At 42.4% G+C, this 23,742-nt stretch overlaps 1 protein-coding gene across 2 annotated transcripts; it reads right to left on the bottom strand.

The window, feature by feature from the left end:
- Positions 1–32: 32 nt before the first annotated feature.
- LOC115103081 (dual specificity testis-specific protein kinase 2-like) lies at positions 33–23,742 on the bottom strand. 2 transcript variants are annotated; one of them, XM_029623699.2, is made up of 11 exons: positions 23,263–23,742; positions 20,973–21,219; positions 15,672–15,793; positions 13,555–13,603; positions 10,605–10,751; positions 10,180–10,262; positions 5,978–6,062; positions 5,762–5,845; positions 5,423–5,509; positions 5,131–5,269; positions 33–3,895 (listed from the first exon to the last, which is right to left on the bottom strand). In XM_029623699.2, exons 2-11 carry the CDS (start codon positions 21,198–21,200, stop codon positions 2,934–2,936), a joined length of 1,986 nt encoding a protein of 661 aa, XP_029479559.1. In that variant the 5' UTR covers positions 21,201–21,219; positions 23,263–23,742; the 3' UTR covers positions 33–2,933. The 2 variants fall into 2 exon arrangements, with proteins under 2 accessions (XP_029479559.1, XP_029479558.1); XM_029623698.2 differs by having other exon boundaries at positions 20,973–21,280.

Raw genomic sequence — 23,742 nt, forward strand, 5'->3', positions numbered from 1 at the left:
ATGATTACCTTTTATAGGGTCACCAAAAGAAGCAAAATATAAACATTTATTTAAGCGATTGGGAACATGTTCCTTAAACAAAGTACAACTCAAACCAGATTTGGATTAAAACAAGCGTTCTGCTAATAAATGTTCATAAATCAGCCAAGACTGGAGGGGAATAACAACTAAATACAGAATTTGAACAATCAATATCACAACAGTGCATCCAGACAAACTGCATACAAAGCAGTAAAGATGTCAAATTGATCTTTTTATAAATATCAAAATAGATCCTCTATGCAAAACAATCCTGACACAGTTTACATTTATTGCATAGAAATGTAGTGATAAACGAGATAAACATTGTTCTTTTCAAGTGCAATTTCCTATTAAAGTAGTTACTGGAGTATTTCAGTATATCAAAACAGGTGCCAAGGGAGTCATGAACCAAAGCACGAGTGAGTGAGCCATCCACACCAACTAGTGCTGTTTGCACAGCTTATACCCAACAGAGCTGCTGACAAAAGTGTGGTGGATCACACATTCAAGCCACACAACACATTCCTCTATACATAGAGCTATAAAGTGATACTTTGGTAGATTCTGAACCAGTTTCTCTCTAAGCAGTCATCTGAAAAACAATCCTTAAAAATGTGCACACCAACATATAGGCCTGCCAAACATTTCAAAATGTTAATGGTACGTACAAACGATCACATTTCCAGTGGTCGTGGGGGTGTACATTTAAACAAACTTGTTTTACTGGTAAGTTTACTGTTTAAATGCTCTGTAATGTACATTTTTATTAGTCTCCACAAGAGACCTCAGTAGTCTGGTAAACCACTCATTAACTAGCCCTTTAATAAAAACGGTAAGGATCTATTCCCTACACCTTAGCTTGGACTCGTTCATCTGAAACGCACAATCGTCCAGAACAAAAATACTACCAGTCACATTGAATCTTAAGGCAGGGATCTCAATGTTGGGAAGGCAGTGAGTATGCCATTTTTCATTCAGACCACAACCCTTTCTCCATGTTAAGAGTGTTAGATTTGTTACTTTCATAGGTATAGTTGAAATCGGAAGTTTACATACACTTTAGTTGGAGTCATTAAAACTGGTTTTTCAACCACTCCACAAATGTCTTGTTAACAAACTATAGTTTTGGCAAGTCGGTTAGGACATCTACTTCGTACATGACAAGTAATATTTCCAACAATTGTTTACAGACAGATTATTTCACTGTATCACAATTCCAGTGGGTCAGAAGTTTACAATAACTAAGTTGACTGTGCCTTTAAACAGCTTGGAAAATTCCAGAAAATGATGGCATTAGAAGCTTCTGATAGCCTAATTGACAACATTTGAGTTAATTGGAAGTGTACCTGTGGATGTATTCCAAGGCCTACCTTCAAACTCAGTGCCTCTTTACTTGAAATCATTGGAAAATCAAAAGAAATCAGCAAAGACCTCAGAAAAGAAATTGTAGACCTCCACAAGTCTTGTTCATCCTTGGAGCAATTTCCAAACACCTTAAGGTACCACGCTCATCTGTACAAACAATAGTACGCAAGTATAAACACCATGGGACCACGCAGCCGTCATACCGCTCAGGAAGGAGACGCGTTCTGTCTCCTAGAGATGAACGTACTTTGATGCGAAATGTGAAAATCAATCCCAGAACAACAGCAAAGGACCTTGTGAAGATGCTGGAGGAAACAGGTACAAAAGTATCTATATCCACAGTAAAACGAGTCCTATATGGACATAACCTGAAAGGCCGCTCAGCAAGGAAGAAGCCACTGCTACCAAACCGCCATAAAAAAGCCAGACTACGGTTTGCAACTGCACATGGGGACAAAGATCATACTATTTGGAGAAATGTCCTCTGGTCTGATGAAACAAAAATAGAACTGTTGGGCCATAATGACCATTGTAATGTTTGGAGGAAAAAGGGGGATGCTTGCAAGCCGAATAACACCATCCCAACCGTAGAGCACAGGGTGGCAGCATCATGTTGTGGGGGGGCTTTGCTACAGGAGGGCCTGGTGCACTCACAAAATAGATGGCATCATGAGGACAGAAAATTATGTGGATATATTGAAGTAACATCTCAAGACCTCAGTCAGGAAGTTAAAGCTTGGTCGCAAATGGGTCTTCCAAATGGACAATGACCCCAAGCATACTTCCAAAGTTGTGGCAAAATGGCTTAAGGACAACAAAGGTATTGACCTCGATCCCATAGAAAATTTGTGGGCAGAACTGAAAAGGCGTGCGCGAGCAAGGAGGCCTACAACCTTACTTAGTTACACCAGCTCTGTCAGGAGGAATGGGCCAAAATTCACCCAACGTATTGTGGGAAGCTTGTGGAAGGCTATCCAAAATATTTGACCCAAGTTAAACAATTTAAAGGCCATGCTGCCAAATACTAATTGAGTGTATGTAAACTTCTGACCAACTGGGAATGTGATGAAAGAAATAAAAGCTGAAATAAATAATTATCTGCTTTTAATCTGACATTTCACATTCTTAAAATAAAGTGGTGATCCTAACTCACCTAAAACAGGGAATTCTTACAAGGATTAAATGTCAGGAATTGTGAAAGACTGAGTTTAAATGTATTTGGCTAAGGTGTATGTAAACTTCCGACTTCAACTGTACATGTACTTCCATGCATTTCCCTATGGGGCAGAATATAATCACAATAAAACATCAAGGAGTAGGCAGTGATTTAAAACCAGCATACACACAAATAACATCAAGGAATTAGAAGAACCCTGGTTTAGGGACACCTTTAAGAAAAAAAATAAGCACTTTTCAGTATATTAAATAAAAACAATCTTGAAAAAATAATCTATCTGCAAAGCATCGATAAAGATGATCTGAGGGTCTCTCTGAGGAGTGTCTCTCTCAAAGCGCCTTTTCTCCATGATCTGTTTTAGTCCTAGATGTCACACTGAAGATGGCAGTTCTGTGGAGGCGTGTATGGCCGTACATGGCACCAGTACGATGGGACTCAGATGGCCTCCGTTTGTGGCTGGGCTGAGGGTGACAGTGGAACAGGAGGTCTGTTGCTGCTGCTGCATGCCCTCCTGGTCCTCAGCCTCCATCTCCTCACACATAGACACCACGCCTCTACTGTCCTCCACTGGTCCTCCATTCTGGGCCTGCATGGGGTAGAAGTGTTTGTCCTTGTCCTCCACTGGGCTCCCTTGGCTGCTAGAGCAGTCCATAGCCTCTGCACTGTCACTGGGCATGGGAGAAGGAAGCCAGCTCTCATCTACTCTGTTCTCCTCCTCTTTCTTTACCTTTTCTTGACCTCCATGGTACGGCGGGATCTCTATCACAGCATATTTCCTGGCCCAGGCGCTGAGCACCTTCTGCCTGACCTCTTGGCCCAGCTGGGCCGGGTCACACTTGTAGACAGTGGCAGAGATGGGACAGGAGGTCGGGGGGCAGGAGCCATCTGAGAGGGCCAGCTGGGGGGAGGCAGGCAGAGAGCGGCACTGCCTGCCGGTGAACCAGGTCTCCTGCCACATGCCCGGGTGGACGGGGGCTCCAGAGTGGGTCTGGGTCCCAGAGGAAAACACGCTGTCCTGGAGAGAGTGCAAGTCGAACATCAGGGAGAACACGGACTTGCTTGGCACGTCAAAGAACTTGATCTTGCCTCCGCACAGGTCCTCACGGGCATTGAAGGGGTTGATCTTGCGGGCCCCTGGCACAGCCCTGGGGCCTGGGTTGTAGTAAGGGTCATGGACATTGACCTTCCTGCCTGGCTTGCGGGAGAAGATGTCTGACTGGCTGCGGGAGAGCCAGATGTTGCGACGAGGACGTGGTGATTTGGGAGGGATCTTGTCGTCCTGCAGACCCAACGAGTTTAACCTCTTAATCCCCTGGACCTTTTCACCTGGACCTGGAGAGAGAAGCAACAGTCAAACATCTCTTCCTCACAACACATGGGATTGTTATGAAGTGTAAGTTCCCAATGTAACCAACAGGGGGCAATATAAGCCAAGAACGACAGTATAGGCAAGAGAAACAAACAAGGCAGTCAAATTTTTACATTGAAGTAAATTGCATAGGTGGAAACATTATGGGAAACATATGCAAATTATTTATAAGATATAATGTAGAAATACTAAATTGGACTGGGAAGCCAAAGGTAGACAAACAGTGAAGAGGGAGTGACTGGCCGAGGAAGGAAAACTAGCTAAACAAAAGCAAAGTCCAGAACTGGTACTCCCATGAACCAAATTAGAAATGAAATAGAATCTGAGAAAAGACGAATGATTTCCAACATACTCTCTGTGTACATGGTGGTTCCCACTTAGCAACATTACTATAGCTTATTCTTTGTTTCACAAAATCGGGTGTTTGAGCTTAGAAATGTACGTCATGTTAAATTGTAGTAAGGCAACTTGAACCTGCAAGCAAACACTATCATAACAGTAGAGGAAAGGACTGGGGAAAGTAAATTACTCTTTGGGACAGAGCTGGGAGGGAAAGGACAGCCCTGGCTTGCCACTGGACCTATTTAGAGTAGACCTGAGGTACATCCAAAATGGCAGCCTATTCCCTATATAGTGTGAGCCCTGGTCAAAAGTAGTATACTATAAAGGGAAAGGGTGTAATTTGGGAGGCAACCCTAGGGGATACGCAACAGGCAGATTACAATGTGGAGCAGCTACTGGCAGCCTCACTGCTGCTTGGTTTACAGCTTCTTCCTGGTTCCAAGAAACTATTTGTCTGCACTGTGCAGTCTTGACACTGTGCAAGAAACTGGGTGTCAAGTGGTGCAGGACTGTAGGCGAACACATGGCAGTCAGGGGGAGTTGCCACTATGAAAACCAATAATGTCAGGCGAAGTTTTAATGTCTGTACAAGTGCATCTGCAACACTAGATCACAGACTTGTGGAGATTCAAAATCATGTGTAGTGGACATTGAAGGGAAAGTGGTAACTGAGGGGCATCTTTACACTGTTGTAACTGTTTTAGGGAGTTCATCTGGTGGTGATGTTTGTGGTTTTGATAATGCTAATGTTATGCTATCCTCATAAAACTCAACTCGAGAATGAATAAAACAGTCCCACTGCCTTGGCAGTCAGTCTTCTGAAGGGGCTTTAGATATGAGGTGATCGAGACATCACCTTTGGGGATGGTCTTCTTGTCATTTTCCCCACTGAGGGGGATCCTCTCTCGTCCAGACTCCTCTGCCTTCAACCGACACAGGATCTCCTCCAGCCTCTTGACGAGCTCCGGGAATGAGGGCCGCAGCTTGGGGTCCATCTGGAGAGAGGGGATAGAGTAGCCAGGTCAAACAAGATAAGGGGGTACTACTAAATCAGATTATGTTACTAGTTTCTTTTCCATACAATCAAATACACATTTTGGAAGCAGTCTTGTGTTTTGGAATAATTAAGAGATTGAGGGCAGACTCACGTTGCAGCAGTTGAAGGCCAGCTGTAGGAAGTCATGAGGACAGTCTCCTACCATGTGCTGGAAGGCATGATAATCCAGGCCAAAGTTCTATCAGGGAGGGAGAGGAGAGAGGGAGTAGGGAGAGAGGTCAGACAGGAAATCCATACTTTGGGATGTTATCCATGTTCATCTATTTTTGTCATCTAACCCAACATATTGAAAGACCTGTGCTCTTCTAAACCAACCCCGGTGCCAACATCCTGTCAACTAGACCAGACATGAGTGTAATGAGTGTTTGTCTTATGTAATGTCAGGATGTATCAAGGCGATAGAGGACAGAGGAAACGGAACAATCCTCACTTCAGTGCGAGGAAGGTAATCGGGGTCGGCCTGTATTCGGGCAATGATCTCACAGAGGACAATACCGTAGGAGAACACATCCGCCTGGAAACGGAAGAAAACAGAGAGACAGACATTCAAGATGAGTTCTTAGCTTTGGGGGGGTTGTAGGAGACAAGTGGTCCGGTTTAGTTCAGGGTGAGGTCAAGGTTTAGAGTTCTGAAGTCAGGGACCTACCTTCTCATTGTAGGGTTCATCTCTCAGCACCTCGGGAGCCATCCAGAAGGGAGAGCCCACCACCGCCAGCTTCTCCCCCTCACCACTGCAGGCACAACACAAATAAGGCAAGAAAGACGTTAGACTGGAGGTTATGTCTTTTGGGTGAGAGAATAATGCAATTAATTACTTCATTCAATTTTTTATCACAACAATTAGCAGACAAACCAAACATTTGATGTTCCTTCTCCATGACTGTTTTGAGGAACAAGTCTATTCATGATCAGGTACAGTGCCTTGCAAAAAATTATCCAGACCCTTTTGGATTTCTTCACATTTAATTGTGTTACAATTGATTTAATTGTATTTTTTTTGACAACAATCCAGACAAAATATGTCAAAGTGGAAGAAAAAAAAAGTTTTTTAAAGACTAATAAAAATGTAATAACTAAAATATAGTCGTTGCATAAGTATTCAGCTCCCTGAGTCCATACATGTTAGAGTCACCTTTGGCAGCCATTACAGCGAAGAGTCTTCTTGGGTAAGTCTCCAAGAGATTTGCACACCTTGATTGTGCAATATTTGCCTATTATTCTTTTCAGAATTCTTCAAGCTCTATCATGATGTTGGGGATCATGCTTCGCCAGCAATTTTCAAGTCTTGGCTTGCCATAGTATTTCAAGCTGATTTAAGTCAATACCGTTACTTGGTCACTTAGGAACCGTCACTGTCTTCAACTCCAGCAACTCCAGTGTAGATTTGGTCTTTGGTCGTAAGTTATTGTCCTGCTGAAAGGTGAATTCTTCTCCCAGTCTCTGGAGTAAAGCAGACTGAAGCAGGTTTTCCTCTAGGATGTTGCCAGTGCTTAGCCCTATCCAGTTTATTTTAATCCTGAAAAACTCCCCAGTATTTTCCGATGTCAAGAATACCCATACCATGATGCAGCCACCACCATGCTTGAAAATAAGGAAGCAGTTACTCCGTGATGTGTTGATTTGCCCCAAACATAGGGCTTTGCATTTAAGCCAGAAAGTGTATTCCTTTGCCATGCGTTTTTGCATTATTACTTTAGTGCCTAGTTGCATACAAGATGCAGGTTTTGGAATATTTGTATTCTTCTTTTCACTATGTCATTATTGTGGAGTCACTACAATGTTGTTGATCCATTAGTTCTCTCTCATCACAGCCAATGAACTCTAGCCATTTTAAAATCGTCAAATGGCCTCACATGCCGAGTAGACCGGGCATGCACGTGCGTCCACGTGTATATTGATTTTGTCCAGCCACACCAGACGCGATCAGGACGCGCAGGTTGAAATATCAAAATGAGCTCTGAACCACCTATATTCATTTGGGGACAGGTCGAAACATTCATGGCCATTTAGCCCGCTAGCTTGCTGTTGCTAGCTAATTTGTCCTAGGATAAACATTGGGTTGTTATTTTACCTGAAATGCACAAGGTCCTCTACTCTGACAATTAATCCACAGATAAAAGGGTAAACCTAGTTAGTTTCTAGTAATCTTTCCTCCTTCAGTCTTCTTCTTTGGATTTTATATGGAGGTTGGCAACCAACTTTAAGGTGCATTGCCACCTTAATGTAGACGAGCAGTTTGGATGAAATGATTGAATAACATGTATGTGTAAATACATTTTACAATGTGCTTGTGCAAGTAACGCGAGCTGTGTGGTCAGCATGTCATGGTAACATCCCTAAGCAGTTTCATTCCTGTACTGCAGCTCAGAATGATGACTATCTTTGAGCTGTCTAGGTGGTTTAATACATAATGCACAGCATAATTAATAACTAGACCATTCTTAAAGAGAGTCAATGTCTGATTTGTTATTGTTACCCATCTACCAATCACTGCCCTTCTTGATAAAGATTTTGAAATAATCTGTGTTTGAAATTCAATACTTGACTGAGGGACCTTACAGATGTATGCATGGGGAACAGAGGAAGAGGTAGTCATAATTATTTTTTATGTCAACCCCTATTATTTCACACAGAGTGAGTCCAGGATTTATTTTTGGGTGATTTGTTAAGCAACATTTTACTCCTAAACTAATTTAGGCTTGCCTAAACCAAGGGGCTGAATACTTGTAGAAAGGCTATATTGTAGTCGTTTAATTTTGTATTAATAAAATAAAATCCTCCACTTTGACAGAGAATTGTGTATATTGTTGAGTAACAATTGACAAACACATTTGAATCATCCTACTTTCTAACACAATAAAATGTGAAGAAATCCAAGGGGTCTGAATACTTTTGCAAGGCATATGTAATAAGTCCTAGCCAGGAGAGAGCGGGGCCTTCTTAACCTGCTCTGGTATTATTAGCCGAGCGCTCCAGTTTATTCCTGACCTGAACAGTACTTCATGTTCCTTCCTAATCAAATGGCCCCCTTCTACTGGCACTTGTCCATCCCTTTACCTCCCAGTCCCACATTCATTTCGTACAGAGAGATTTAACTGGACTGACTCAAAGGAGCAAATCTGAAATAATAAATACACACACACACGTTGAAGTCGGATGTTTACATACTTAGGTTGGAGTCATTAAAACTCGTTTTTCAACCACTCCACAAATCTCTTGTGAACAAACTATAGTTTTGGCAAGTTGGTTAGGACATCTACTTTGTGCATGACAAGTACTTTTTCCAACAATTGTTTACAGACAGATTATTTCACCGTATCACAATTCCAGTGGGTCAGAAGTTTACATTCACTAAGTTGACTGCCTTTAAACAGCTTGGAGAATTCCAGAAAATGATGGCATGGCTTTAGAAGCTTTGAATAGGCTAATTGACAACATTTGAGTTAATTGGAGGTGTACCTGTGGATGTATTTCAAGGACTACCTTCAAACTCAGTGCCTCTTTGCTTGACATCATGGGAAAATCAAAAGAAATCAGCAAAGACCTCAGAATTTTTTTTTTTAGTCCTAAACAAGTCGGGTTCATCCTTGGAGAAATTTCCAAATGCCTGAAGGTATCACGTTCATCTGTACAAACAATAGTACGCAAGTATAAACACCATGGGACCACGCAGCTGTCATACTGCTCAGGAAGGAGACGCGTTCTGTCTCCTAGAGATGAACGTACTTTGATGCGAAAAGTGCAAATCAATCCCAGAACAGCAGCAAAGGACCTTGTGAAGATGCTGGAGGAAACAGGTACAATATATATCCAGAGTTAAACGAGTCCTATATCGACATAACCTGAAAGGCCGCTCAGCAAGAAGAAGCCACTGCTCCAAAACCGCCATAAAAAAGCCAGACTATGGTTTGCAACTGCACATGGGGAGAAAGATCGCACTTTTCTGGGAAATGTCCTCTGGTCTGATGAAACAAAAATAGAACGGTTTGCCCATAATGACCATCGTTACGTTTGGAGGAAAAAGGGGGACGCTTGCAAGCCGAAGAACACCATCCCAACCGTGAAGCACATGGGTGGCAGCATCATGTTGTGGGGGTGCTTTGCTGCAGGAGGGACTGGTACACTTCACAAAATAGATGGCATCATGAGGAAAATTATGTGGATATATTGAAGCAACATCTCAAGACATCAGTCAGGAAGTTAAAGCTTGGTTGCAAATGGGTCTTCCAAATGGACAATAACCCCAAGCATGCTTCCAAAGTTGTGGCAAAATGGCTAAAGGACAATAAAGGCAAGGTATTGGAGTGGCCATCACAAGGCCCTGACTTCAATCCTATAGAAAATTTGTGGGCAAAATTTGTGAGCAAGGAGGCCTACAAACCTGACTCAGTTGCACCAGCTCTGTCAGGAGGAATGGGCCAAAATTCACCCAACTTATTGCACGAAGCTTGTGGAAGGCTACCCGAAACATTTGACCCAAGTTAAACAATTTAAAGGCAATGCTACCAAATACTAATTGAGTGTATGTAAACTTCTGACCCACTGGGAATGTGATGAAAGAAATAAAAGCTGAAATAAAATAATCATTCTCTCTACTATTATTCTGACATTTCACATTCTTAAAATAAATTGGTGATCCTAACTGACCTAAGACAGGGAATTCTTACTAGAATTAAAATGTCAGGAATTGTGAAAAACTGAGTTTAAATGTATTTGGCTACGGTGTATGTAAACTCCTGACTTCAACTGTGTGTGTGATTATATATATTTTACTTTGGGATTCAATTTGAGTCTTGATCATGTCATGATCATGTTTGATAAATAAGCGTTTCCGTGGAAATGACTTACTCTTGGTTGGGAATCTTCTCAGCAAGACCAAAGTCTCCTACCACTGCTGTGTAGACATTCTCCTCAGACTTGATCAGGCAGTTCTGAGGATAAACAGTGAGCATACATTCCATCATCAGCTTCCATCAAAGCCCACATGCACAAGCCGCCGATTTAGCCAGATAAACACATCTTACAATAACATTATGTACTCTGCAGAAAACCAGTTTCCAACTCCCAAGGTTTGAAGAACAGAAACTGAAGCGCGTGTTGCTGTATATGAAGGCTGACTAGATCGACGATTCTTATCTCAGTTGTAGAAAGGAGACACAGGTGCATCTGAAATTGCCACCTATTCCCTATATAGTGCACCAGAAAAGTAGTGCACTATGTAGGGAATAGGTTGCCATTTTGGACACATCCATCCACAGTTAACAGCCACCCACTTTGGAGGTTAGGTCCCGGTGGAAAATGCCTTTGGAGTGCAGGTAGCCCAGGCCATTGGCGATCTCACAGGCCAGCTTGAGCCTGGCAGCCCAGCTCAGAGGCTTGTTGCTGTCCAACAGCTGCTCCAGGTTCCCACCGTTGATGTACTGCAGAAAGGTCGAGAGAGAAAACACAATGCTCCCATTATTAAAATTAGGTTTCCGTACAAAAGTACACATTACTAGTATGGCTTAAATGCACATTATCTTGAATTCAATTTCCATATATAGGCCTACTGTGTGTACCCTATATAAAAGGTAGAGATAAGGTACTGCACTATAAGTCAAGTCATTGTTACAGCATCCTGTCGGTCATTTGGGGCTACTCTACACACCACTCCATTCCGAAAGACAGGTCAAAGAACTCAATTGAGTTACTCTGAGCGCTCTAAACATAGCATCAATCTAATGCCAGGCACATTTGGGGACAATGACAGTGACAGACACAGACGGGACTGTGTGCAGGGAAAGCAAAGTGAAGTGGGAATGTGCTAGAAAGTAGCTCTCTTTTACGTTGTGCATGTCAGCTTTAATCGTGACAGGCTTGGCTGTCCTATATACAGAACTACTATGGTGACAATTAATTACAGAGAGAAATGAAAGTGGACAAGAGTAACGAAGAGAGTAAGACAGACTGACTGACCTCATTTCTCTGGGCCTCCCCAGTGGTTCTAGACTGTTGTGTTTTAGTTTTCTTGGCAAACTGTCACAATGACTTCATTGATGGCTTAGGAAAGTTAACATAACTCAAAAGTGTCTGTGTTCACACAGCTGGAACTTGTAAATATCACAATATATGAACACAGCCTATACCGTTTAATGGGATTAGTGAGCAGAATTGGGTCTGCCCAAAGTGAAGAGGTTACAACGTCACTCACTTTTGACTTGTGCTTCAGTCTACCTTTGTTCAGGTAGAATGTTTGATGTCGGCCTGATAATAAGTCAACCTAGACAATATACTGTCCAGGTAGGCCTATAGTTTACCACAGGATACGCATGCGATACCAGTGAAACAAATTAACTTCAAGTGTGTTGGATATTCATGTCCATGGGTCTAAGCTTAGGCACTAAAAGCCCCCCATGCTGTAAGGCCCTCTACACTACCTCCTCTGTCTTCCCTCCCCCTGCCCTGCAGACCATTCCCAAACCAATCCCAGACGCAGGAGAGGATTACGTCGGCTTTACCTTACAAATTCCTCTGTAGCCCCCCTGCATCTGTCGTCTGCATGCCTAATGCTCCACTAGGAGCCTCCCCTAAATGGGTGAAGCCCAGACAAATCTTGCTGCCAGTCGGTCAGTGTGGATATGATCCACTCCATGCATCCAGTAGGTTTATAGACGAGACTCTCCAGATCAGAGGAGTGAGCGAAGCAGCGTAGGCCAACGCTAGGCACACAGGGAGGCCTGTTTTAGGTTATAAGGCCACATCACCCCACCTCCACCACAAACCTTGTCACCCAGAGAAGGGAGTGTGAGGCCATTGACACGTGATCACAGATCAGAGACAGTAGGAGCAGTGGACAATAGGAGAAGGAGGGGCAAAAGGAAATTGAAATGTCTTAACATGGAGTAACAAATCTACACGGATGCTATTCTTAGAATTTCTCAACTGATATTATTGACCAGCTGAGGAAACTTTCCTCAAACTAAATAAAAGCCGGGGTACTATGGGGGGAAAAAAGCTAAGAAAGATGGAAAGAAAATGGGAATTTCATTGTCTCGTGACCACTGCAAGCATCTTCAAATAATGTTGTAATCCCCAAGTGGGTCATGGATTACCCAGATTATAATGCTCCTAATCGGTATTTGCCTAATGTGTAGCCTAGATCTATCAAGCAGTGGGAAAGCAGTGCGGAGGTTACTGTGCCAACCCAACGGAGCCAAGGAGCTTTATACGGAGGAGTGATTGTATCTAAGCCTGTGGCTGCACAGTAACTTGACTATTCATTTCCTACCATGGAGGTCCGTCAGGCCAATCTCTAAATTCAGGATCCAGTCAGAGTAAACAGTACTGGTAGCTAGCAGCTAGTTCTTATAACACAGCAGTAGCTACAAAACATAACCACACGATGCAGTGTTTTCAGTATTTACAGCCTGTGGCTTTAGGCTGCTGACATCAAAGCCCAAGAGACTGGGGGTGGGGTGAGCAGAACCGAAAACTGCGAGAGCGGTATCACAGACGTTTCCCTCTCTCCCTCCCTCTTCATCTCCATGGATCCACATATTGGATAACTTCCTGCTATCGCTCACTTGACACGAGTGCTTGGGTGAACGTGATGTGGCAGACAGTCGTAAAGCTTTTTCCCTAACTAATCAACGCTAATCATTAGCAACAAGAGAGCATGGACACACACACACGGGTTAAAAATAAGATGAGCTTGAAAACAAACCTTAGCCCTAATGGAACCCATCCCCTGGCTGCTCATTGAGAATATCAACACACAGCTTTATTTGTGCACATGTAAACTGTTCTTTCAGGCAAACACAAGGTTCTTTCAATTACAGGTCCCTGTACTGGGTGATGTGTCAATGTTCACCTGAGAAAAACCCCTGGGCACACAGTCAAACACCTTTTCATTATATTCACACCGCTACCTTTTAGAGGGTTCTACTTGTCTGAGACTTACTCATGTAATATAACATCAAACTGACTGTCCTGCGACTCAGAGGGGAATATGACAGTATTAGCTACATTAAAAGCAAAACACATCTCGGCCTATACTGATGCTAGAGGACCCATCACGTTTCTAGAATCACATTCCATTATCGAGTGGACAGAAAACTGAATAAGAAAACAGTGTGTCTCAACGTTCCAACCAGAAACGTGACAGCCAGCGACAGTCAGCCTACGCCGGAGATACCCATCTATAGGAGGCTCTAAGACACAAAGAAGAACAGTGGTTCCTCTTACCTCAGTCAGAGCATGGAGCTGGCCTTCCTGAACACACACACCCATGAACCTAGAGGAAGACAAAACAAAGAAAAAAAGACTGGTCATGTTTCCATGTAACTACCACAGTGATACATGTGGTGGAGACATATTTCCTGTTGTGCTTCTCTCACGTTGCCAATTTCTTTTAGAATCTTGATCTATATTGACATGACTAAGCTATGGGGGTCCAGAAAAAAAACATTTGAGTGGGCTGTGTATACATGTCTGTGTTTGCACAGGCAGCCCATTCCGAATTAATTGGTCTTTGGACCAATCAGGTCAGGTGTGATTGGGCAAAAGACCAATTAGTGGAAAAAAATATCTGACTTGGGCTGCCTGTGTAAATGCAGCCTCGGTTGTACAAAATGTCAATCTAGCCGAAGGACAATAATCCTTTTTTTTTTTTTTACCCCCTTTTCTCCCCAATTTCGTGGTATCCAATTATTAGTAGTTACCATCTTGTCTCATCGCTACAACTCTCGTACGGGCTTGGGAGAGACGAAGGTCGAAAGCCATGCGTCCTCCGAAACACAACCAAGCCGCACTGCTTCTTAACACAGGTGCATCCAACCTGTAAGTCAGCCGCACCAATGTGTCGGAGGAAACACTGTGCACTTGGCGACCTGGTTAGCGCGCACTGTGCCTGGCCCGCCACAGGAGTCGCTAGTGCGCGATGAGACAAGGATATCCCTACCGGCTAAACCCTCCCTAACCCAGACGACGCTAGGCCAATTGTGCGTCGCCCCACGGACCTCCCGGTTGCGGCCGGCTGTGACAGAGCGCGAACCGAGTCTCTGGTGGCACAGCTACCAGAGACCACTACGCCACCCGGGAGGCCACAACATAGTCCTTTTGAGATAAAAATTACAATGCTCTTGGTGTGGAAATGGTTAAATATTTCTGCACTGGTGGGCTACAAGACAAGACAAGAGGTGCAAACAAGAATGTCATTTTCAGGGGGAAAACAAGGTTCACTCTCTTGAGCTGCATTCAATCTCTTTTTCCTCTCTTTTCTTGAGATACTGCTTACAAATCTTAACAGGCCGGAGTCACAGTCAAGTCTTTTTTTCTCTAAATTACACAAATTGCCTGTATCAATATCCTAACACACGGGCCAGGCCGTATGCACAGCGAGTGTTGGAGCCGCTAGAGTTATGACCCAATAAACGTGAGACTTTGTGGGTCCTCGAAGGGCTCCTCAGACAAAGACCCCATCATGCTCGTCTGCCCACCCCCACAGAACTGGCTGCAACAAAGCTGTGATTGTAGCACAGCACTTACAGACACTCTCTCTTTCCCACCCACCACCTACAGCAGAATGTGAGCTCTGTAGAATATCATCCAGTACAGAGACACATCGCGTGTTCAGAATGGCAGGAATCACAGAGAAACTTGAACAACCTCCAGGATCATGCAAAGCCTCGGTCAGCCTAATCCATGAGGTTATTAAATTCACAGATTAGAAATAGCTGGTCATACAATTATGTATCCTAAACATTATGTCCCATCATGATGGGTTTGGTCAAATATTTATGCCCATTTTACAGGCTCACAACGCTATACAAAAATAAAACAGCCTTGGTGAGAAGAAAGTGAAAAAGGAAAGGGCGTACATGTCAATGAAATCCAAACTCAGGATGTCGTTCCAGAAAACCATTGTTAATAGATTTCTGACCTGCTTTCTGCGGAATCAGGGAGATCAAGGTCACCCAACTGATTCCATTAGAAAGGCGAATGTCATTTTGACAAATAGCTACAGATCCAAATCTAAAAAATGACTGATATTTAGTCACATTCTAAAAAAATACATTTAAAAATGACAGATTAGGCTAGAAGTCCATAAGAAAATAAGCCTACTTATGAATATGGCACCATAACTCAACTTTACTATCCCTGTATTTTACACCATTTTTTATATCCCCTTGAGATATAATTAATTCAACACCATTGCATAATATTGCAGAAGGAATTTTATGTTTCTTCAATGGACAGATCGACATACAAACTATACAAAATATTGATGATGGTGGTGTGCCGAAGAAAAATGATGCTGAATATAGTTAGTGGTAGACATCATTTTGTTTCCTGGAACTCACCGGAGGATATTGGGATGGGACAGTCTGTTCATCAGTTGGACCTCTCTCAGCATGTTGGCTCGATTACTGCTCAGTTTGTTCATCTTCAGAGCCATCACCTGGCCCGACACTCTGTGGCGCACCTGCAACAAACAACAATCCGGTCATTTAGGCGATATCTAGGAGGTTACACTGAAAATATACACTTCTCTCTATAACCATACAGCTCCCTTATCAATATTCTCTTCTAATGAGGACACTACTCTCAAAACATGATCAATATTCCAAGATCATGGAGCATGACTTGCTCTACCCTTGCTCTAACCTTTCATTCCAAATCCAGAAACCATAGCAATAGGCCTGCTGACTCCCTATTTCTACTGTGAACGAGGTCAGTTACTGGCCTTCCTTGCAGTATTATCTCTGATGTGATCAAAGATAAGTGGCTGACTGTCATCCACAGTTGTGCACTAGAAGGAACAGTGAGCCGAGGCTAAGAAAATGTAGGCTATGCTTTGGTAGAGAATACATAGCCGAACACCTACAACAATACAGAACTCTCTCTGTATATCGCTAAGCTTAAGTCGGATTGATATGCTTTCTCACAGGGCCATAACCACAGGAAGTTATGAATTAGGGTGAGAAAATGGTGAGCTTGATCTGCTACTGCTCACTTCCTCCAGCTGAAATATTAAGACATTGAAACCAACAGTCACTAAGAATATACTAAATCGCTCCACTCAGGTCAAAGTCTGCAGGTACAATAATAGATACAATGCATATAAATGGTTATATACTGTGCATGTTATATTTTTCCTAATCACTATGATCACTTTCCTACAGATATGAGTTGTATATCAACACTGTTGGAGAGAGGAGATAAAAGGAAGTTTGAGGTACAGAAAAAGGAAGCAGACCGATCTAGGCCTTATTTATGAAGCATTTGGATGAGTCTCTCCAGTGACAAATGCTTCTTTAGCCACTCTTGAAGTTCAAGTACAAAGAAGGAGCTAGCCTTCCTCTTCCCTGGAGTAGAGAAGCAGGCAGCAGATGGCCTCCTCTAGACCCTCCCCACTCACACTCTTTCCCCACCAGGAGAGAAAAGAGAAGAGTCTGACTCAAACAAAGACCCATAGGCTGCTCCAGCAAGGCCCTGCACTTCCAATCTGTCTCTCCAGCTAGTCAATACCTAGTCATGTTAACACGACACAGTCTAAGAAACAGATCATTCCATTGATTTCATGCATTTTCAAAGCAATGTAGATCTATTGTCCCTTTGCTTAGACAAATATGGAAACCTCATTACACAGTAAATATTTGGGTCCATTAAGTGAGACGACAAATCAAACTGACAAGCAACGAGGGTAAATATCATTGCACTCATAAAGCCCAAGTCATCACATGAGCCAGAACCATAGTATCTCGAGTGGAAAAGACTGGAAACAGCTAGGGATGCGCGATATATCGGAATCTGACAATTTTAGCTAAAAATGCCAACATCGGTATGGGCCCAATGTCTAGTTTAACGCCGATGTGCAAAACCAATGTCAAAGCTGACGTGCATACCTATATAATGTAGGTACATGACGTAATGACTAGAGGTCGACCGATTAATCGGAATGGCCGATTAATTAGGGACGATTTCAAGTTTTCATAACAAATCGGTATTTTTGGACACCGATTTATAAAAAAAAAAAAATGTTTTTACACCTTTATTTAACTAAGCAAGTCAGTTAAGAACACATTCCTATTTTCAATGATGGCCTAGGAACGGTTTTTACCTTGTCAGCTCAGGGATTCAATCTTGCAACCTTACAGTTAACTAGTCCAACGCTCTAACCACCTCATTACATTGCACTCCACGAGGAGCCTGCCTGTTACGCAAATGCAGTAAGAAGCCAAGTTAAGTTGCTAACTAGCATTAAACTTCTTAGCAAAAAAAACAATCAATCATAATCACTAGTTAACTACACATGGTTGATGATATTACTAGTTTATCTAGCGTGTCCTGCGTTGCATATAATCGATGCTGTGCGTATTCCCGAAAAAGGACTGTCGTTGCTCCAATGTGAACCTAACCATAAACATCAATGCCTTTCTTAAAATCAATACACAGAAGTATATATTTTTAAACCTGCATATTTAGCTAAAAGAAATCCAGGTTAGCAGGCAATATTAACCAGGTGAAATTGTGTCACTTCTCTTGCGTTCATTGCACGCAGAGTCAGGGTATATGCAACAGTTTGGGCCGCCTAATTTGCCAGAATTTTACATAATTATGACATAACATTGAAGGTTGTGCAATGTAACAGGAATATTTAGACTTATGGATGCCACCCGTTAGATAAAATACGGAACGGTTCTGTATTTCACTGAAAGAATAAAACTATATTAATGACCAAAGGCTCGTATTTCTGTGTGTTATTATGTTATAATTAGGTCTATGATTTGATAGAGCAGTCTGACTGAGCGATGGTAGGCAGCAGCAGGCTCGTACACATTCATTCAAACAGCACTTTTGTGCGTTTGACAGCAGCTCTTCGCAATACTTGAAGCATTGCGCTGTTTATGACTTCAAGCCGATCAACTCCCGAGATTAGGCTGGTGTAACTGATGTGAAATGGCTAGCTAGTTAGCGGGGTGCGCGCTAATAGCATTTAAACGTCACTCGCTCTGAGACTTGGAGTGGTTGTTCCCCTTGCTCTGCATGGGTAATGCTGCTTCGAGGGTGGCTGTTGTCGATGTGTTCCTGGAAGCTATACTGTTACACTGGCAATACTAAAGTGCCTATAAGAACATCCAATAGTCAAAGGTATATGAAATACAAATGGTATAGAAAGAAATAGTCCTATAATTCTTATAATAACCAACCTAAAACTTCTTACCTGGGAATATTGAAGACTCATGTTAAAAGGAACCACCAGCTTTCATATGTTCTCATGTTCTGAGCAAGGAATTTTAAACGTTAGCTTTTTTGCATGGCACATATTGCACTTTTACTTTCTTCAACACTTTGTTTTTGCATTTTTGCCGATTTAAATCGGTATCGGCATTTTTTTTGGCAAGGAAAATATCAGATATCGGCCAAAACAGTAATATCGGTGCATCACTAGAAACAGATGATGCTATAACATTATAATGGCGCCAAGGATCAAACAGCGTTTATAACATGGGTGAGCGTTCAGGTTAATAGAGGAAGAAATGTATTTAGCATTTGTTCAACAAGAGGAATACAAGTAGGGCAGCAGGCCCCAATCATGTTGAAGTTGGATGGGCATTCCCTCCCTAAAATACATGGTGTAATTACTTCCCCTCAGACAGCCTGGGGCAGGAGCCTACACGCTGCCCTTCCCCCCCACCAAGTCAGTGATCGGTACTGTGTGAGTGGTGTGCATTAACCCTTTGAATTCAATGAGCAGTGAATGAGCGGTCCCAAGGCAGACTGCTGTGACCATGCTCGGAGGCAGGCAATAGCCTACATTGTGCCGCATGGCTCCAGACCTAGCAACACCTTCACTTCTTTCAATTAAACTGAGGTTATCATTTACTATTAGATATGTAAACTCCTCAGCATTCTATTTCTGTTCCATCTGTATGTATGACTAAGATGCAAGACATGGGACATGGGTGGGTGCTGACATTATTGTGGTACTTGTGCAATCAAAAACAGAATACTCTGATTTCAGTAGGTAGGGCTGAATTCTATAGTCTACAACTAATTGCATTGAAAATAAAAATGCAAATAGGCTTAACTTCCAAGAGCGCTGAGGGTGGAGGAAATGAAAACAGGAGTTACAACAAAAGTGAATGTAGGCAGTTTACTGATGTTTTGAGGCCAGGTTAAGGACTTGACCTATCAGATGTCAACAGCCATCTCTGTGCGAGTACCAACTCTGTCAGGTTGGGTTAGTGTAATTTACGATACAGCACTTACCCGAAAGCCATTGTAGCCTAACTACCAGTCCCATCACTAAACCTCTTCAGAGGGAGCTCTCCGAGGTGTAACCACATCGACATGGAAATATAGAAGGGCTTTTCGCTCGTCCCAAATCAGTCCATTGTGAGAACCGATCAATGAAATAGGGAGAGGCCACATGAGTATCTGCATGCTCTAAGGGCCTGTCTGACCTCAATAGGGGCTGGTCCATAACCTAACATCTCTGGGTGGTTTGGAGGGAGGTGCAGGGTTTTCCTACTCTGCACAGAAGTCAATGTATTAGCTAACTGTATTGCAGACCACTGACATGTTTAATTATAGAATGAGGGCTGAACTCAGTGTATGAGATCATAGGTTTCTAAGTAATCCGGTGTGTGTCCTTATTGTCACACACCGGATAGGTGGAGTGAAATGACACACCATTGCTTTACAGTAGGGATAAGCAACTTTGCAGGGGGTGGGGTCACAAAAAAATCGTAACTTATCATGAGGAGCTACGATGGCTCACGGGACTGAGTACCCACATCCATACCCACACATGCAGTCAGAGCCAGCCCTAGCCTTTTGGGGGCCCTAAGGGAAATGTTGTTGCAAGGTTTTAGAGTTGATTTCCTGCAATTCTACAAAATTTTCCAATGGGGCAGAGAGAAATGTTTGCAGTTAATATGATATCTGAGCGAGAGAGTGACTAACAAAATCAATTTGCCCCCCGGGCAATAATTCGACCGTGATTATGACCATGACTACAAGTTTAGATGGCTGGCTAGACTAATTAACCAATCGATTTTTTGTTGTTGTTGCTGCTGACATGGGCTAAGTGACTGACAAAAACTGCTGATGTACAACCAAATCTCAAAATGTCAGCCCAATTATTTTTCCACAAATTAATCTTTTGACCAAACACATCAGATCTTCTAACCAATCATGGTCAAAAGGCCAATAAGTGAAAAAATAAATATAAAAATGTGTCTGCCTGTAGAAACGCAGCCTGTGTACTGTTTGACATTTTTTAGGTACATGATGCAATTTAGGACATGTTGCATTTTTGCAACTGTAGGTCTCACAGGGTTAAACTTAGATTAATTTAAAGTATGGATGCCAATAATCTGAGATTTGTTTTGGTACAAAATCTCTTTCTCTGAGCAATCGTATTCATATAAAATAATTTCCCATTTTTTTAGCATACAAGATAGCTAGGTATTTGTGTTCTTTATTTTAATTTTATTTTTTTATCCGTTATTTTACCAGTTATTTTTTTTATAGTCTGTTTTTAGCATCTTTATCAAGGGTACCAATAACTTGAGGTGACTGTGTTGATATGAATTAATTACAACACCTACCAGGCATAAACCTCTTGCATTTCAGGTCAAGCATAACAAACTCACTCTGTAGACCTCTGAGAAGAAGCCAGAGCCGATCCACTCGCAAATGAAGTCATCAAGGCGCGTCAGGCAGGAGAAGGCACTGATGAGGGCACGGTAGGATGAGGGGCACACTCTTCCCACCTGAGACGGGGCCCATTCCCCTCCTCCTCCACCATCCAGGTCATCGAGCCGGTCAGGCCTCATGGAGGGGAAGCCGGCGATGGAGTTGCGCTTGTTCCGATCCATCATTGCCTCTTCACTGTGAACTCTGTGGAGGACTCAATGAAAGTTTCACATTTTCGACAACTCCTTTGCAACCCTTTACAGCCCTAAGGGGAAAGAAACACAAAAATCCTATCTCAGCAGGCAGACTGAGGAAATGGTGTGTTTGGGTGGTTTACAGGCTGCAGAAGACCAGCCAGAAAACACAAAAAGATGACAATTTTCAGCTGTTATCCGTAGCATCTGTTCATCTGTAGCATCTGTATGGAAAAAAAATGGTGATGCATGTACCCCTGAAGTATTGTAACTCATAAGTGTGTGTGGTGTGACCTTATACGCATGTCGTTAATTTAAGATGGAACACGTTGTGTTGCCTTGAGGGGCATAATGAGCCTAATCTATTTAACACATTCCTCTAACATTTCCATTTTTTTTTCCCTCAACCAGACAAAAAACAAGACAAAAAATAAAGACAAAAGCATTACTTTAGATAAGGTCAATCTTCTTAGACACACACGGCAGGGCTCCAACCCCACCGCTCTCAACAAGTTCACAAATAATGGCTCTAATAGGGATTGGTTGTCCAATTATATGAGATTAAGCCAAGATAAAGCTCAAGTACAAGACTGGGATCCAAAACAAACCAGGGAGCCATGAACAGGAATAAAAGGAGACATAAGAACCCCATAGTAATGATCATAGGAAGCAGCCCTTTGATTTATATTATTCAGGACCCCTGATTTTCCCAGCATGCACAGGTCTACTGAGTTTACTTAAAGGGCTGGTTGTCCTCCCCTTTTCTTGAGTTAGTGACTTCACTAGAGAGGATCTATTAAACTCTGGGAAAATAATTATATTTAATTCAGCCTCGTGAGATTCCCATCCCCCATCCAATCCCAAACTAAAACAACTGAAATCAAATCGTCCAGTTCAGGGATCTTTTTGCTGCTTGAGCCGTATTCTTAAAAAGGATGTTATCCTCCTCTACTACTAAAAGCATCTTTGCCAATTAGCATTTGTATGATAATGATCAAACACCCACTGCCAAGAATGAGTAAAATAGCCACTTGAAACAAATCAGCTTTTCAGAAGCAGAATGAATGTAGAACATATGAGTTAGTTCTTCCATTTGAATTGCTGCTAGGCCTTGTCTGGGTAAAAAAAAAAGAAGATACATTTCCCTTCATTCAAAGCAGAAACAATATAAATAACGGATGTCATTTCAAACCTTCCACAGCCACATTGTGGCTACTGTATACAGGCAAAGAGGGATTTCTCCAGTCTAAACACTAACTTCCCTCCCTAGCATCTCAGCAGTAGCTACACCTCATAACTGGTGAAAAACAATAAGGCCAGTGTGGACATAATGCATGCTTCCAAAGTGATACATCGCAGACTCAACTATAAAGGGACTCCGCAAGGAAAAGTGGAGGAATTTTAAGAGGGCTGGGCCACTAATAAAAAAAAAAACAGACGGGACATCCCTGTGATCCCCTGAGGCAATGTTTTTTTTAACCTATACAGCTGTGTAAATGGGCTACAATAAAAGGTGTATATTGTAAATCATCCTAACAGGAGGGTCAGCTGGTTATGAGGAAGTGCAAGATTGATAATCCCCGTTAAAAAAGGGATGAGTGGGTGAGGGTAGAAAACAGAAAGCATTATGTATATGCCTATAAATTATAATATTGTTAGGTTTCTGTTGTGAAATAGCTAGTCAACGAATTGCATTCACCACATACGAGTTATTCTTAGTTTCACTATCTGAGCCTTATCTGTTGTAAATGGTGCGTATCAGGGATGGCAACAGCATACCTGACATTCCTGAGATTTTAAATAATGACCGAGTCGTGTTCATAGGAGAGGGCCCAATTTCTCCTGATCTGGAATCATCAACCTATAACCTAGCAACGAATATATCTTGAGCTTGGATACAATATGCTGACCAAATGATTGTCTAGTTAGTTACTAAAAGGTCACATTACTGTTAGTTAATTTGAATGGCTGGCTTCGTTAACTAACGAGCTTCCTAAATTAGTTAGCAACCTCGCATGTTGGCAGCAGTGGCAGAGTTATCAAGAGTTCTTACCTTGACGTGTGTCATTAAAACGATGAGATGATGGACTCTTCAACAACTTGATGAAACAGGCCAAACTTAGTTCCATCTCACTGCAATAATAACTTGCAGGCTATTTGATATACTCCCCATGAACGAGCTGGTAGAGTAACGTTATCTAGCCGGATAACTTTATTGTGGTTAGTTGGCTAGCTCGCTGGTGTAGCTAGATACCGTTAGCTAGTTTAGTTTGTCAACAGTCCAAGACGAGATGCTAGCTAACGTTAGCCACTCCAGTTCGCTAACAAACTAGAAGTTATTGCAGCCAACGCCGAAGTAACTCTAGCTAACTACACGAAGTATAGCTGACCTCTAACCGTAAACTCACAATCCCCCTTATGTGGCATTTTGTTTTCTCATTAGTAAGACACAATTGCCGTCTGCCGTGGTTAGATATTTCAACTGTTTGACAGCTCGGCTGCGCAGTGTTGTCTGGCTCCTTCAACACTCCCA

The sequence above is a fragment of the Oncorhynchus nerka genome, linkage group LG20 (genome assembly GCF_034236695.1).
Source record: "Oncorhynchus nerka isolate Pitt River linkage group LG20, Oner_Uvic_2.0, whole genome shotgun sequence".
NCBI classification, from domain to species: Eukaryota; Metazoa; Chordata; class Actinopteri; order Salmoniformes; family Salmonidae; genus Oncorhynchus; species Oncorhynchus nerka.